This window comes from Gymnodraco acuticeps, unplaced genomic scaffold, assembly GCF_902827175.1.
Source record: "Gymnodraco acuticeps unplaced genomic scaffold, fGymAcu1.1, whole genome shotgun sequence".
In the NCBI taxonomy this organism is placed as follows: domain Eukaryota; kingdom Metazoa; phylum Chordata; class Actinopteri; order Perciformes; family Bathydraconidae; genus Gymnodraco; species Gymnodraco acuticeps.
This window is the reverse complement of record NW_022989977.1, coordinates 3166198-3183487: the sequence shown is the minus strand read 5'-3', so window position 1 is coordinate 3183487 and position 17290 is coordinate 3166198. Positions and strand designations below refer to the sequence as shown.

Below are 17290 nucleotides of genomic sequence, written 5' to 3'. Positions count from 1 at the left end.
CAGGCTTGTACAGATTCATGCAGGTTTTTCCGCAGTATGGTAGAGAATCTGAGACACAGAATGACTTCCACAACCTCCTCTCATGTCAGCACAAGAGAAATCCCATTACATGGCCGGGAGGCCCGGGACAATCAGCTAATCCAGGACATGAAAGTTATCCATCCTGGAAGTTGGCCTGAAGAGGAGTTAGACGTACAGTATGGGGACGTAGAGGTGCTACGTTTGTGCGAAGTGCTGAAAGTGGACAGAAGAGAGACTGTTCAGGGCTTTCGCGAATACAAGGAAACCAGGGCATCCCGTACACCTGCTGCCATGGCGCCTCTACTGAAAGCAGTCCGAACCATCGCTGTCTCCACTAGTGAGTGTGAGCGGGCATTCAGCTGCATGAACGATATCCTTACTGCAAAAAGGAATGCTCTCTCTGTCAGCCGACTGTCCAGCCTGGTTTTCATTAAATGTAATGGACCATCACTAGGACAGTTCAATCCGGAACAGTATGTGAGGTCCTGGCTGGCAAAGGGAAGGAGAAGTGCTGATGAAAGAGCCTGTCCAGCTCCAGCCCCTGATACTGATGTCCCCAAGGCCTTCTGGAGCCTTTTCTAACAATGTGAAGTATATTGCAAAGCAGCTCACCCAGTGAGAAGACTTTTGGCATAATGTGCCGATTTGTACAGATCCTGGAGATAGAAGGACTTCAGACCAACCAGGGAGTTATCTGATCAGCTTGGTGTTCAATGTAACTCTTTACCATGGCTCAGACTTTGTTACTTGCAGTTACAGTTTCTCATTTTAGATTGTGCAAATTTTGCATTTGTTTTTACATGTTCTTTGTTCATGCTCTTTATCATTTTTCTGAGTTGGAAAGTTAGATTGCATCATAGTTTACTTTATACATATTTGTATTCTTCAGTGGTGAAGTATATTGCAAAGCAGCTCAGCCATGTGAGAAGACTTTTGGCACTTTTTCGTTTTTCGTTTTCTGAGTTGGAAAGTTAGATTGCATTCAAAATGTACAGAAATACTTAATTTTGTTAAAGCTTTTTATAAAAAATGCTTCTGACCAGAGCTTTGTTTCCTTGTCATTAATGTTGAACACCACCAGAGGGGCTCTCACCTGAAAGGTCTCTGCTTCATGTGTCTTCAGCAGAAGATCTAGACTTTGATTGCTATATTTTCAGTTAATATTGACCTTACTGAGCTTTAGCCATATCCGCTGCCTATCATAAAATATGTTAAGTACAGTGAACCTTTCTAAAATATACAGTAGTAAAGAGACAAACCCACCAGCATTATAGTAGCCAAATTCTTGTTTGTGGGCTGTATATATAAAATTGACTTGAAAAAGTTGCTGATTTTAGAGTACTGGCACCTTTTTCATTCCAATTCAAGCACTGAGTATATTGCAAGCCTTTTTTAAGCATGGTGACAATAAGTGATTTCATCTTATCAATGATGTGTATTGTAACCCTGATTATCAGTAACAATGACCAGACGATGAACCTGACAGGTTAAAAAGTGAACTTCAGTAAGAGATACAGTTTAAATGTGTCAACTTCCTGTATTGCAACAGTGTGTACATTTGGTTGTTACAGCAGCAGAGGTACTTCTGAAAACACAAATTACTTAAATAGGGACATCTTGTGTAATTATGCCCGCAAAGCTGAAGCTCCAACCTCTCTGTTTGAGGTAATCATAAAACGGATAGGTTGCAATAAACAGAGTGAAAAGGGGAAGAGGAACCTCTACTTTGTTTATCTTTTGTTTGAAAATGTTTTCAGTCACACACTCAATCTCATTCTCTGAACGCTGATCTTTGACTTTTAAGGATGGAGGAAGAAATCGAGTATTCTACGGTTGTTTTTAGAGATGTACGTGCAGCTCCAAAAGGTAAGGGACTGTTGCTCTATTAAAAGTGTAGACTTTTTCATATCTATTGAAGGGTTCTGTGTGGGAGAATCAAACTGTTCTAGTCACATAAATAAGTTGTTTTCACTCGTTTGCAAGATTTCAAAAGCTCTGTGAATGAACACAAAGTTTGAAATGTAAAGTAATGTCACTTCTATGATGCACATTATCGTACATACAAGTTTAATTTACTTTTATCAACACCACAATTTCAAGTAATTGGTTTTCTCCATAGTGTTGCTGCAGGAATTTGTAAGTGAAACAAGCACCAAAGCAGCAAATGCATCTTCCGGAAGTTGTTAAATCTCTTTAAACAATCGACAAAAAGCATCACACAGGTGTCCAAATGAGATACACAGTCTAGCGTACATCCAAACACGAGGCAACAAAAAAGAGGCTTACTCAAGATATAATTTGGAAATCATAGTCTTTTTGCTGTCTTGAGTCAAGACAGCAAAAAGACTATGATTTCCAAATTATACGTACATAATTCCAATAAGTATTCCAAAATGTATTCACTTCAGGTTTACGAAAGTAACTGTAATCAGATTACTCGTTTTTCAAATACCGCCAGCTGAATACACTTGTTTTTTGTATTCTGATTACGTAACGCCATTAGGCCTACATGTATTCCGTTACAACCCAACCCTGTGTATATCTCCATAATAACGTGAGAGAGGCAGAGAGCTGCCTGCAAAATAAATGATGGCTCAAAGTTCACTAATGAACTTTTTTTTTTTTTTTAAAAGCCAGACTCCAAGAAGAGCCCCCACTGCCCTCATCTAGCAGCGATTATGTCTTAAATGTCTGGTTAGGATGTATTAGAACGAAATCTAAAATGAAAATGGTAAATAAGCAATCTGTATGTAAAAAACCACCTGTATGTAAATTGTAAATAAGCCATCTGTATGTCAAATATGTATTATATGTCTTAAATGATATGATGAATTGGAAATGGGGGACCCTGTTGTAAACAAGACGAAAGTCTTTCTCTGGTCTGCATCCCCTTAACAATTGTATGTTTTGAGCTGTACTGTACTGTACCCAATATACAAGCTGTTAATAAACTTTTCAATCAATCAATCAATCAATCAATCAGTCTATACGATCATTTTCTGATAACGATGCAATAGCCCCGTCTCCCTCTCCCCACGCCTCCCTCTCCCCACGCCTCCCTCTCCTGCTGCTGGGCTGTCAGAAGAAAACAAATGTTAACGGAAACTCTGCCGCACTGTTCCCTCGTCCCTTGGAAGAGGCGGAGAGGTGGGTGTTTTTCATCTGCTGGTGGACAGTCCGGAGAGCTATACACAGGGTTGGGTTGTAACGGAATACATGTCTGCTGTCCTCTCTGATGTAATATCAAAAACTGTTTGACGTGCAGCACCACTACCATTGAAAGAAATAATTTATAATATTTGACCTCTTTAAGTGTCCCATCCTATAACGCTTGGAATGGACATTGACGTCAATTATCAACAGAAAGTGCTTTACTTCCCCATTATTAACACGAGACATGTTAATGTATCGGAGTGAAGAATCATTCAATGTTAATCCAGTTCAAACCGGAGAGACGTGATGTAAGGAATACATATTTATTGTTTACACGTCATATGAATGAAATGATTGCCATGATAATACAACAGGAGAATGTAATGGTGTTTGGCGATTAGGCCCCGGTTTGCAGGATAATCATTCAGGAGGGAAATCCCCGGGGTCTAGACACTGGTGGTGGTGATAAGTAGGTGGGACCGGTCTGAAGAAGGAAGTTTAGCTTTGTCCTGGAGGAGACGGGAGGCGAGAGGGGTGGAGGAGGGTTGCGTGTCGTCACCTGAAATGACAACTGACAGGGAGGAAGAGCAGGTATTTAAGGGATTTTGCCTGTGCAGCAATTGGCTGCTGAGGGGTGACGCCCTCGTATTTAATGAGGGGGGAAGGGAGCCATAGAGTGACGTGTGAGTGACTCGAGTTAGGTCTTCCTTATTGAACTTGCGCTAAAGCTTTCATTTGTTTCTTTGTGTCCTCGTGTTGTTATTGTGCTGTCCAGAAAGAAAAGAGGACCCAACTATTTATTCCGAAGTAAAACCTTCGGGGTCTGCTTCTACTGTACCAAGTGAGCTATAAAAACAGTTTTTATTTCATCACTAAAGTTTTACAACCTCATAAACGAAAACATATTATTTACTTGTTTGTAAAGTAAGACTTAACACTTGATAATGAAAGAAAGCTACATTTGTCCTGTAACATTTTGTAATTGAAACATGGATGTTCTTCTGTATCAAATCAATTTGCTAAATTAAAAGCGCCTAAAATACATCAATCATCTTTAATATGTCCTGTATGGTTATAGACGTTAACATGTTGGTCATAAGGGATTTGTTTTGTGCTCGTAAATGTCAATCATTTAATCTGAAGAAAAAGAGACAACAGTGTATTACAAAATGACAAATGTATTTTCTGTGCACCCATCATCACGTTGATATCACTTGGTTATAATTACAACTGTGATTGAAGTATGATTTGTCTCATTACAAGCAGATGGTGAAGCAGCTGCATGCTCTCACTCTCACTTGCTGGCGGTGTGTTTGGGGATACTGTGTTTCCTCTTGGTGGCGAGCATCAGTGCCATCGTCTACCGTGAGTTAACACACCGAGGAACTCTCAATAAATAATAACGGCAGCTTTAATATATTTTAGGCCAGCTGAGTCCGTGTGGGTTGGTATTGCTATTTCATATGAGTTCAGATTTCTCAGATTTGTGCCTGCTGTTGTTTAAATATCAGTCATCAATTTTATTTTCGTTATGATTGTTCAGTTAGATCTAATACACACATGTTTTTTCCACATATGTATATTATTATTATTATTTATTGTATAATATTACAGTATACAGTATTCATTATATTTAAATATATATTTTACGTTTCTTATGCCTGCATTTTACTTGCTCCATTGTGTCTCTTGGACTGTTTTATTTATTTATGTTATAAAGGTATGTTGCCTTGTTGTACGAGACTATTACTAGACGTTCATTGACAAAAACTGAACTGGTTAACGTGGATATGACAATAACACTTTAGAATGTTTTCTCTGTTTTAATATGATCTTCAAAGACTATACAAGATGGAAAGTAAGTTTGGTAGAAAATCAGTCTACAAAAACAATGTATGGAAAATAAGGCTTCTCTTATAACAGGGAATGTGCCACAGTTTTTTGTCTGAGTGTTTGATGTGTACTTCTCATTCTCGCCACAGTCAGTGTGTTGATGACAAAGCAGAAATCAAACCTCAGCGTCCTCACAGCAGAAAATGAGCAGCTGATAACGGAGAGAAACCTTAGAGAGCGAGAGACGGAGCAGCTGAGCAGAGTCACTGACAACCTGAACTGGACGCTGTCAATCATCCTGAGGTTGGACACCTTCCGCGTTCACGACTACTGCCCAGATAAAGGTAGGTGCATCCTGCTATGTTGACACACCAGTAGTTATTCATCTTAAAATACAAGCTTGTTGCAAAAATCCATTTTTTTTAGAAGGACGTAGGGATGATGAAGAGTACAATGGCCCTGAATGTATCACAATATTCCCCTATGCATCTAAAGACAGTTGTTGACTTGAAGTTTTTACCAGCAACACATTTTGAGTTGGATAAAATATAACTGTAAAATAAATTGCATCATTTTATTTAGGTTGTCGAGTCAGCAGAGAGGTATTGCAAACACCTGTGGTTTATTCAAACTGAAACTGCAACAGAAAGCACATTCATTATCATTTTTGTGAGCATCATTTTCAATTTCCTATATCTTTGTTTCTGTTTGTGTGTTTTTAAAAGAACAGATTTAAACTTATCCTTTTTTTCATGAATGCAGAGTGTCAGCCGTGCCTGAAAGACTGGATTCAGTTTAAGGAGAAGTGCTACCTGTTTTACAATAAAAAGTCTCCTTGGATGACAGCGCGAGAGAGCCACACGCATTGCAGAAACAAAGCTGCAGATCTGGTTGTTATCGATAGTCTGCATGAACAGGTGAGCTCTAACAGCATGCAGCCAAAGCTAATCAAGTTTTTATTTGTGTTTCAATAGAAATGTAGACATACCATGAACATTCAGACCTAGCAATATAACTTAAAACATACATTTACATCCAAAATGCAATGGGAAAAGTTGTAATCATTTCATTTCATTTCAAACCTTTATTTAATCAGATTGGTCCCTTGAGATCATAGATCTCTTTTTCAAGGGAGACCTGCAGCATATAGGTTCCACATGAAACATAAAACAATAAAGGACATCATACATTATATTTACAGGATACATTTACATAGTTGTAGACATTTACAAGTGCCCATAGTATCAACAAGCATTTCATTTAGCCTAGCTTTAAAAACATGCAGAGGAATGAGATTGCTCAGTTTAAATTCTAGCTGAAGACTGTTCCAAGCAAGTGGAGCTGCGCACATAAAAGCTGTCTTCTCTAAGACAGTCGTTGCTCTTGGCACATCTAACAATACTACATCATGTGATCTCAGACAATAGCTGCTTGCAACTCTCTGTGTTATCAGAGAGCAGATAAAATACAGGAGTTTACCCAACAAAGCTTTATTAATAAACGTGTACCAATGACTGAGCCTCTTTACAGTAAGTGATGGCAGACCTGCCTTGGCATACAGGGTACAGTGATGAGTAAGTGCTTTACGATTTGTGACAAATCTCAGTGCGCTGTGATAGGCGGCATCTAACTTGTTCAGGTAATGGGCAGGTGCATTCATATAGATCAGATCACCATAGTCCAGCACAGGTAAAAAGGTCACAGAGCCTTTTCCTGGCTTCAAGCGAGAAACAGGACTTGTTCCTGAAAAAGAAACCTAGTCTAACCCTCAGCTTTTTAAGCAGGTTATTGACATGAAGTTTAAAAGTAAGACAATCATCAAGCCAGATACCTAGGTATTTATAACTGGTAACCACTTCAAGTACTTGTCCTTGCATAGTAACAATATCCAAATGTAATCTATTACATTGTGCATACTTCTGATGATCTCTCTCTGTACGACTTACAGGAATTCATCAGTAATCACACAAAGCATTACTACGACAGGTTTCATGGATACTGGCTCGGGTTGAATAAAATGAATAACAAAGACTGGGGTTGGATTGATGGACGTAATGACACTCTAGGGTAAGAGAGGTTTATTTTCAATATACAAATGTTAGCCTAATGACTATTCACACTCATGACAAGAAACATGGTGTTTTTTTAGAAACATATAAAAGGTTGTTCAGAAAAGCAAGGCAGTGCATCTGGTTTATCACCATGAGGTTTACACACAAAATGTGCTTTGGTGTATAGTTGTGCAGACAAAGTCAGAAAAATGAAGATGTAAAATAAGAGCAACTATTTAGAAATATTACAAAATATGTTAGAAACAAATCTCAATCAGTCAATCAATCGCATTCCAGAAACACTTTGTTGGTTAGAGACTTTTTAAAGCAAAAATATGTCTTGTTCAGGCTTCAAAAATATTTAATGATAAAAACAAATATAATATACAAGCAGTTATAGGGGGATTGGTATGCATTGGTATTTTTACTTAACTCTTAATTACATTTTCCTGATTAAACTTACATACGTTTAGCTAATTACCATTTCCAATGCAGGACCTGTAACATTTCTATGGTGTTTATTAGTATTTTCACTTAAGTAAAGGTTCTATATACTTCCTCCTTGACTGGCAGTAATATAATTAAAGGTGGGCCTGGTCTACAAGATCCACTACACCTCTATGGTACCCATGTACATGTCAAAATTCTTCCCAAAGGTCAAGGAATACCATGATCATAACACCAGAGGGAGCTCCACAAATCATGTGAAACCCAGATTTGGCACAAAAAAGGGGGAATACACGTTTCGCAATTATGCCACATCAAGGTGGAACGCTCTTCCCACAACTGTAAAGGAAAGTAAAACTATACTTACCTTCAAAACCTCTCTTAAAGAGCACCTTCGGGGGAGAGCATTGCAAAACTGGCCCCGGTAATGGTACAAATCTCAACCTGTCGTTCAATGGACAGCTTCCCCCCCCCCCCCATCTATGTATATACTCGCATTTTAGACTCTGTTACTAACTGTATATCTGTAGACTTGGTATGTCTTAAATGTCCGGTTAGGATGTATTAGAACAAAATCTAAAATGAAAATTGTAAACAAGCAATCTGTATGTAAAAAAACCACCTGTATGTACATTGTAAATAAGCCATCTGTATGTCAAATATGTCTTATATGTCTTAAATGATATGATGAATTGGAAATGGGGGACCCTGATGTAAACAAGACGAAAGTCTTTCTCTGGTCTGCATCCCCTTAACAATTGTATGTTTTGAGCTGTACTGTACTGTACCCAATATACAAGCTGTTAATAAACTTTTCAATCAATCAATCAATCAAAGGTACTGATATCCATGTTGTGTGTTTGAAGGTACTGGATAGGGGAGAGCTTTGAGGATGTAGGCCAGTGTGCACTGATGATCCCTGGGAGGAATGTGACAGCCAGCTGGGATCCAGCAGACTGTGGGATGAAAAACAAATTCATCTGTGAGAGCGACGTCCTAGTTAAGGTCTAACTAGTTAATGCTGTGATGTGAGCAAGTAGCTTTTCATGTTGTTGGCAGAACTGCATTTTCCTAACTGTAGCATACCAATTTGGAAAGATAATGATTTAGTATGTAAGTGTTCATCCTTCTGAAACCTGCACCACTGTTTCAAAAAGTGAGTATGTTTCTAAAATGTATTTTATTAGCTTTAATGTTTGTGTAAACAGATATCTATGTTGACTGTCTGAACGTGAAACTACTAAACCTAGAGATCTTAATGATGACAAACCACAGTTCAAACCGGAGAGACGTGATGTAAGAATTACATATTTATTGTTTACACGTCATATGAATGAAATGATTGCCACGATAATACAACAGGAGAATGTAATGGTGTTTGGCGATTAGGCCCCGGTCTGCAGGATAATCATTCAGGAGGGAAAGAACCGCTCCGATGAAATCCCCGGGGTCTAGACACTGGTGGTGGTGATGAGTAGGTGAGACCGGTCTGAAGGAGGAAGGTTTAGCTTTGTCCTGAAGGAGACGGGAGGCGAGAGGGGTGGAGGCGGGTTGCGTGTAGTCACCTGAAATGACAACTGACAGGGAGGAAGAGCAGGCATTTAAGGAATTTCGCATGTGCAGCGATTGGCTGCTGAGGGGTGACGCCCTCGTATTTAATGAGGGGGGAAGGGAGCCATAGAGTGACGTGTAAGTGACTTGTGTTAGATCTTCCTTATTGAACTTGCGCTAAAGCTTTCATTTGTAGACTCTCAAAGGAGACATCAAAGCCTGTATGTACTATCTTAACTCAGAAGGATAAGGTGGTTGGAACATGTGAAGTGTTGCCTCCAATGATCTGAAACACAAACTCCTTTAAACTTTCCGCAACGTCTTCACCAAATGAAAGCTTTTGCAACTCATGTTTGTTCCTGCGGTCGTCTTGCACTCACACGTTTCTGGTGTTACATACATGTCCCAACAGTTGTGTTTTTTTTTTTACATTGTTGTATATTTTGGTATTAAAGTTTGTTTTGTTACTTCTGTTGTATCAGTCGGTCTGTTGTATCCAACTGCTATTATTCTTCATTCAATTGTTATTGCTACATATAGGTAATCATTTAAAGAATGCAGCTGAGTGTATCATGTAAAGTTATGTTGTAAAAATATTTCACATCACTTTTTTTTGCAGGTAATAAAAGGCCTTTTTTCTGTTGATAACGGTATGATATAAAGATGTTTTAGACATAGAAGTACCTTGTTGACATAACAAATAATGTCCTTCTCCTCTCAAACTTCCCTTTTCTATAATCAGGTGTAACTCAGATTTTATAAAGAAAAAAGGCTTAACGATTTTTGGTATTTTCTGGGTATAAAAGTTAGACAATGAACTGGAGAAATGAAAGGGCCAAGATACAAATAGCAGCATCAGTCCAGTACATCGAACACATACAAAGTTGTTCAGTTTGAAGCATTGTGTCATTTAATTTGCATACAAAGTTCAGAATTTCATGGAATACAAAGAGCTTCATCTGTGTACTTCGATGTTTTGTCGATAAAATAATGACACTTCTCAAACACCATTAAGAGTAAATTCATGTTGCATTAAGTTACACTGAATTCCTTACATTTCATATACATTTTCAACCAAATGCATATTTGACATAGTGGTCCACAGGCAGCTTACTATTAGCTTTCCGAGCTCTAATTAGTTGCATGTCCCATCTTACACACATCCACGCCTGCTTTTTATCTCGTCTACGTTTGGAAACGCTGGGCTTGAACACTGCGTCTGAGTAGAGCACTGACTCTCCAAATGAATGACCTGTAGCATCAAATTAAAAGACTGATTCAAATGAACACATTTCATGTTGTATACAAATCAACAGTCTTACAAAGTCTGCATCCTCAGCACACCACTCCATATACCTTATGCTCCGTTATTTCTGGAACATCATAAATTCATCAGACAATATTGATGGAGAACCCTATTTGCATACAATACTGATGGAAGTCATTATCTGGTTTCAAGTCTGAATTAGAAAGACATTCTCCGATCGGATCCGGAAGTTTGGCAGATAACTTCCCATTCAAAAGGTAAGCCAGACAGATAATCATCAATGTACTACTCTTTTGATTTCTTCTTTTTCTTCTTCTTTGGGGGAAGTTCCTCCTCGTTTGTATCGCCATCTATTGTTGACTTGTCCTTTTTGCACTTTTTTCTTTTCTGCTTCACTCTCGCTTCTTCCTCTTTTACTTCAGCTTCCTCAAATAAATCGGCAGCCTTTTGATTTTTTGTGGTTTTAGGAGCGCAGTCCTGCTCTGTATCGTGACCCTCCTCTTCCTCAGCAGCTTCTCTGTGCTGTTTGGAAGACTTCTGCTTTTTCTTCTTCTTCCTCACCTCTCGGTCAGCGTGCAGCTCAGCAGCCTCCTCTGGACGCTCGCTCTCTGCTGCAGGTGAAGGCGTTTCATCATTTTGCTCTGCATCCTTTCTCTTTGTTTTATGTTTCCTCTTTGTTGTTTGAGAAAGTTCTGCTTCACCGGTTCCTGCGCAGATCACATCCACTTCAGTTGAAACTGTATCCCTTCTTTCCTCAGTGGCTCTCTTTTTCTTCTTTTTCTCTTTGTGTTTAACATCCGTTTCAGTACTTTCAGATGCATCATTTGGCTCTTGAACATTCTCAGTGGATCCCTTCTTTTTTCTGTGAGAGTCCTCTACTGCCTCCTCCTGCTTCTCAGCTGACTTGGAGGTCGGTGCAGTCGGTGTAACACAAACAGGTGGAGCACTGACTGGTTGGGTCTTCTTGCCCCACTTAGCCATGAACACGGCCTCCTGCTGCTCTAGTCTGGCCAACTTGGCGCTCATTGTAAAGCCATGTCGTGCTCCTCTGAAAAAACAAAACAAAATGCTTCAGAGATGAGCTTCATTATAAATATTAAAGGTCCCATGTCATGCTTTTCCGGTTATTACCCGTCTCCGCTTTTTCTGCATGTCAACGGTCTGCAAAGTTACAAACCCTCAAAGAACACCCTGTAGCGAGTAAAGCTCTAACACAGAAAATACCTGTCTATGCTGCCCCAGAACGCCTTGACACACACACACACACACACACACACACACACACACACACACACACACACACACACACACACACACACACACACACACACACACACACACACACACACACACACACACACACACACACACACACCACACACACACACACACACACACAACACACACACAACACACCACACACATCACACACACACACACCCACACACACACACACACACACACACACACACACACACACACACACACACACACACACACACACACACACACACACACACACACACACACACACACACACACAACACACACACACACACACACACACACACACACACACACACACACACACACACACACACACACACACACACACACACACACACACACACACACACACACACACACACCTCAGCTGCAGCTCCGCGGATTTCTCAGCCTGAGACAGCGGGACACGGCGAGGCCCGGTCCGTGTCCCGCTGTCCCCACGGCAGCAACCAGGAAACCACACCAGTAAGCCAGCTCACACTGTCCGCTCCTCGCAGCAGCGAGCCCCGCAACGTCCCGCCAACACGGCACCCAGACCCCACGCAGGATTCTCATCTGTTTGTCATTGCTGGTGTCATTTTCTGGTTGCTAACAAATGCCATTGTAACACATAATCACTGATGTTCCGCTGTAACGGTGGTGGACTCATCAGAACAGAGTGGGCGAGCTGACCAATCAGAGCACAGTGGGCTCACAGGGAGGGGGGGGCAGGAGCTCCAACAAGCCGTGTAGGACAGAGAGTGAATACACATACTATACAGAGATGCTGTATGAGAAACCAATGTGAGTTTGGAACATTGAACAATTTAAATCTATTCTAGTAGACCTCAACAATGGAATTATGATCAGTAGAAATGGCCATGACATGGGACCTTTAACTTAAGTATCCTGAAATATTACATAAAACTTGGTTCAGAATATTACGAAGGAACTTACTTGTGTGCTGTGCGTCCTCCACAAGCTTTCATTAGATCAGCATCAGAAAGCCTGTTTTGCAAATGAATAATAACATCAGATAGTTAATAAAACCTGATTGATTTTAAAGAAATGACACAAATAACACCTCCAAACTAAATAACAAAAAAGATCTAGTAGATGTAGTCACGTTGACTGTGAGAAAGATATTGATAACAAATTATGATAAATGTCATCAAAGGCTGCATCAGACGAAGTTCTTACTTTGTGGTGCTGGAGAGATTCAACTTCTGGTCGTCCTCCTCTGAGCTGCTGCTGTCGTCGGAGCTGGAAGGCTTCGGCTTCAGCTCCGGCTGCTCCTGACCCGACAGCAGCGTGGACGACTGAGAGAGAGAAGCACGCAAAAACAAAGAATGTCAATGTCAGTTCAGACCAGAACCAGTCACATAGGGACGCACCATAAAAGTATAGAAATGTGTCTGTAAATATCTCATATTTCAGCATGTTTGAAACAGTAAAGGACTAGTCAGGTGATTTTTTTTTGTCATCAACAAATTCCATGAAAAGATCAAAACTAACAATGGATTCTCTGAAGTATTTCTGTGTAGCTTATTCCCATGTGCCATAGGTGTTGAGTATCAATTACCCATTATTATACAGCCAAGAAAGAACAAAAGTACCTTGACAAAGCATCCATAAAGTTTGTCTCTTGCTAGCGTGGCTTTTCGTGGCTTCTTATTGGAGATCATCCCCAAGTCTTCATCTTCCTCCACGATCTTCTTCAACTTGGTACCGTTCTGGATAGCACAGAAAACACATTACTTCCTGTCAACGATTAAACCAGCTGTTGTGGAAAGTGACTAAAAGGTAGATTAAAGGGTAACTTCTTCTACACCCAGTGGTGCAGCGGGAGGACTGGAAGGTACTCGAACCATCAGCCAAAACTGTCCTGGCCTTATTTGTAATTGTGTCATCAAGGTATCATTACAAAAGCTGACAATTCACTTGAATAAATAAATATACCAAGACTACTTCACTCACTGCCCTTAGGTTAAAATGTCCCTTAACCATGTTCTGCGTACAGGTGATTGTTGATTTTTCAAGATTCAAAGGTTTCATTGTCATATGCACAAAGCTACAGTGTAGAAATGGCAATGAAATGATTCTGACCTGAGCCCCTCCAACAATGCAACATATATAATAAAATATGATGAATATGTGAAGTAGGACTCACCTGATCAGACTCCACCTGCAGGCTGGCAGAGGCTTTATTGAAGACATGATCCCACCAGTGGAAGGTGAACTCGTCCCCTTCCTTATGACCAACCTGGTAGAAAAGAGCACCGTGTGAGTCTACAACAGGGACCACACCGTTGAAAGTGATGAGAGAAAACCCTGCATACAACTAAATGTCACTCACCCCTCCTTTGCCACATTTTATTTTGACCTTGATAGCCTCTGATATGCCGTCCTCAGCTCGCCCCAGTCCTTTGCCTGAGCGTGAGAGTGGACTGAATTAGAAATCTCCACCTGTCTGACATATTTCAGAGGTTACACAAAAGAGATCAGAGTATCTTACCCTGTTCCCAGCCATGACGCAGGAGTTGCTTCTCTGCAAACTTCAAGGCACGACTTTTCTCTGGTACAACTCCTGCCATCTGTAGAAAGAAAGGTTTGTTTGAGGAGTTTTAGAAATGTGTTCCTCACAGGACAGTGCTTTACATACTTAAATGATCTTACATTGCTGAAGATTAAACGACGAAACGGTATATATATAGATAGATACTTTATTGATTCCAATTTGGGAGATGTTTGCATTGCAGCAGCATAAAAAACACAAGGCAATGTACATAAGAGAAATTAAGACACTTTAATAAACAGTCCAATATATTTCAGAAATATAAATAAAATAGCAATACAAAGTTAAAAAGTTAAAAGATACACAAATGTAAATTGGTGCAACCTAAAGCATCTGCAGCAGTAAAATGCCATAAACACATTGAACCTTGATATTATTCCAACATCATATATTGGATCATTTTATCACAGAATGACTTAAGTTACTTTTACTTATCATACTTGAAGTACCTTTTCCTAATAATAATAACATACTTTTACGTTAGGTAGGTTTTTAATGCAGAACTTTTACTTGTCATGAGGTATTTTTCACTGTGGTTTAAGTATTTTAACTTGAATAGGTTTAGAACCTCATAATGTAATGCACTATGTGTTTGGGTAGTTAGTTGATTATGCCCACATTATTTACTGTAACTAACCATTCAAATGGAAACACTTCTCTGTATTAACACTTTAAGTAAACAGTCAAGTCAAAGGTTTATTCACAATCTTTACTGCCATGTGAATTGCACTCTCATTCAGTAAATAACCGTTAGTTTTGGATAAACTCCATTTAAACATTAGGTCTGTTTTCTTTGACTTGAGGATAGCATCTAACACAAGCCAACATTCATATTGCTCGTACTAACAGCCTTTCGTCATCTTGCGTTTCACACACAACGCTAATATGTTAGAAATGAAAACACAACATACCTCTCTTAATGTTGTCTTATTAAAACGATATCATTTAAACTGTAACGAGAACAAACATAGATTTAAATACGGCAGCTTTAGCCATGAGGTTTCAGCAGAAGGCTGACATGATACCGGAAATACGTCACTATGGCTCCCGCCCTGTTTTCTTCTTCTCGGTGTTAATATGCAGCAGAGACTCATCGAGTGGGAGTTCTGGTCATGGATGGTTCTGGTACACCACGTTTTTCACAAAGAAAAAACTACATTATATCCAGAAACAAAGACAAATGTAAAGCCTTTATATGCTTATGTAAGATATATTATATCGCCACCTTACACTATAGTTAAACCAGTGCTTGAAGAGTTAGTGTTTAAATTCTCAGATCTTCATAGGCCTACTCTGGTTACTGCTAGTCCTGCATACCTAAATACAAAGAGTCTGCAAAATAATTAGAATCAAAATATACAAAAGTGCCAAAGTAAAAGTACAAATTAGGCAGAGTGTCCCATTTAAAATACATCAGTAGATGGCAGTGTTTCACACCAGAGTAGTGGTCTGAAAAGCATCCCAGGTGCAAATATGTTACGCTATACACATCAACAGCATTAGTTTTTAAGAAAGACTTGTGCAACAAAAAGGTGTACTAACTAAAGGGAGTTTTACTGGTTTATATCTTCATGCAGAAGAACAACTGAGTAAGTGGCTGCACTCCTCTCTGATCACAACATATCTGATGGATACTACATTATTTAAGAAAGGGCTTGCAGGATTCAGGATCTCCCTTTATGAGAGATATCTACAGATATCATATCCAACAGAAAACAGGTTCAGGCTCTCTGCTTTACAAACAATGAGAGAACAAAAGCCAAATCATTACAACATACATTTTTATTATCATTCAATCTCAATCCCTTTTTCAAATGAAATGTTACATGGTATCTAATAATCTTGTTTCTGATGGTCCTTGTTTGAGTGTAATAAAAAGTCTGATTCAAGGTTGTTCACAGAACTTTTAAAAAACATGTTGTGATGAAACCTCCTCTCTGTGCTCAGCATGGGACTGCTGCAGAGCCCCAATGTGGCCTGCAGGAAACATTACATTTCCCCCTGTTCTTGGTTTCCGTGCAGTGAGGATGTTTGCTCCACCAGGCCTCCATCCATGAGTTGTTTATCTGTGTCACCACTCAGCAGGGGGGGGGGGGGGGCTACTGTTCAATAGGAAGCCCTCCAACTGCTGAGAAGGCTGACAGACAGTTATCAAGAGGAGGTTTTTACACAGCTGTCAATACAAAAAATAATAGTGAGACAGAAAGAGAACTTGGAAGAAACATAAAGAAAGACTCATTCCAATTACCACTAGAACCGCCAGAGATTTGTTATACCTAAAACCGCCACTGGGGTCAAATTGACCCGGCATTAGAATGCATTGATTTTCAAGGTAAAAGTATTGCTTTAAAAAGAAAAATGGTCCTGTGGTATTGGTATTTTGACAAGCAATTTTGTTAAATTGTTTAGTTTATTAACACTACAATTCTTTCACACACTGTGACGTCACGAGCTACCCACAATGCAACACGCGCCATATATATATATATATATATAAATACGCCATTTTCATGGAGGTGCAAATATCCTGGAAGTGCAAATATAAACAGCTAGCTAACGTAGCAAGGCAGAGCGCACTAGGTTTTTTTTCTGAATTAACGACCGAAGAAATCGCTGCATGTCTTCGGATTACATCTCTGGACTTGAGGGGTGTGCTTTAGGTCGTTACCAGCGTAAACTAGAGCTGTGTGGGTTGTCGGATTGCCCTTACAGACTGCGTCGATTTTGGCAGCATCTACGTCTATCTTCTGGAAACACCAGGTGAATACCTCACTTGTCACAATAATATTATCATGCCATTGCATATATGTGGTATTTTAGAGTTGACTAGATATTGATTAAGGCAATAGATTATGATATTCAGTACAGGAAGCTTAGCAACACCTAGACGGTGTACGGCCAGTGCTTGAATTGGAATGAAAAAGGTGCCAGTACTCTAAAATCAGCAACTTTTTCAAGTCAATTTTATATATACAGCCCACAAACAAGAATTTGGCTACTATAATGCTGGTGGGGTTGTCTCTTTACTACTGTATATTTTAGAAAGGTTCACTGTACTTAACATTTTTTATGATAGGCAGCGGATATGGCTAAAGCTCAGTAAGGTCAATATTAACTGAAAATATA

General features: G+C 39.5%; 2 protein-coding genes across 3 annotated transcripts; one reads left to right on the top strand and one right to left on the bottom strand.

Annotated features, from left to right (window-relative positions):
* The first annotated feature begins 1770 nt into the window (after nt 1–1770).
* Nucleotides 1771–9526, top strand: LOC117543315 (C-type lectin domain family 4 member G). 2 transcript variants are annotated; one of them, XM_034211495.1, is made up of 7 exons: nt 1771–1887; nt 3950–4015; nt 4441–4539; nt 5157–5351; nt 5770–5924; nt 6956–7074; nt 8372–9526. In XM_034211495.1, the coding sequence occupies exons 1-7, from the start codon at nt 1827–1829 to the stop codon at nt 8514–8516; spliced, it is 840 nt and encodes a 279-aa protein (XP_034067386.1). In that variant the 5' UTR covers nt 1771–1826; the 3' UTR covers nt 8517–9526. The 2 variants fall into 2 exon arrangements, with proteins under 2 accessions (XP_034067386.1, XP_034067385.1); XM_034211494.1 differs by having other exon boundaries at nt 4438–4539.
* A 414-nt stretch (nt 9527–9940) lies between these two features.
* Nucleotides 9941–15213, bottom strand: gpatch4 (G patch domain containing 4). The gene is made up of 8 exons (XM_034211493.1): nt 15076–15213; nt 14105–14183; nt 13946–14019; nt 13760–13852; nt 13206–13322; nt 12790–12908; nt 12547–12597; nt 9941–11371 (listed from the first exon to the last, which is right to left on the bottom strand). The coding sequence occupies exons 2-8, from the start codon at nt 14181–14183 to the stop codon at nt 10609–10611; spliced, it is 1296 nt and encodes a 431-aa protein (XP_034067384.1). The 5' UTR covers nt 15076–15213; the 3' UTR covers nt 9941–10608.
* Between the last annotated feature and the right edge of the window lie 2077 nt (nt 15214–17290).

Bases quoted from the DNA above. Each gene is read 5' to 3' on its own strand.
- LOC117543315 (XM_034211494.1), top strand. From the start codon at position 1,827: ATGGAGGAAGAAATCGAGTATTCTACGGTTGTTTTTAGAGATGTACGT. The intron at 1,888-3,949 runs GTAAGGGACTGT...TGTGCTGTCCAG, and splicing joins TGTACGTGCAGCTCCAAAAG to AAAGAAAAGAGGACCCAACT. The intron at 5,925-6,955 runs GTGAGCTCTAAC...TACGACTTACAG, and splicing joins TCGATAGTCTGCATGAACAG to GAATTCATCAGTAATCACAC.
- gpatch4 (XM_034211493.1), bottom strand. From the start codon at position 14,183: ATGGCAGGAGTTGTACCAGAGAAAAGTCGTGCCTTGAAGTTTGCAGAG. The intron at 14,020-14,104 runs GTAAGATACTCT...TCTCACGCTCAG, and splicing joins GCGTCATGGCTGGGAACAGG to GCAAAGGACTGGGGCGAGCT. The intron at 13,853-13,945 runs GTGAGTGACATT...CTTTTCTACCAG, and splicing joins TAAAATGTGGCAAAGGAGGG to GTTGGTCATAAGGAAGGGGA.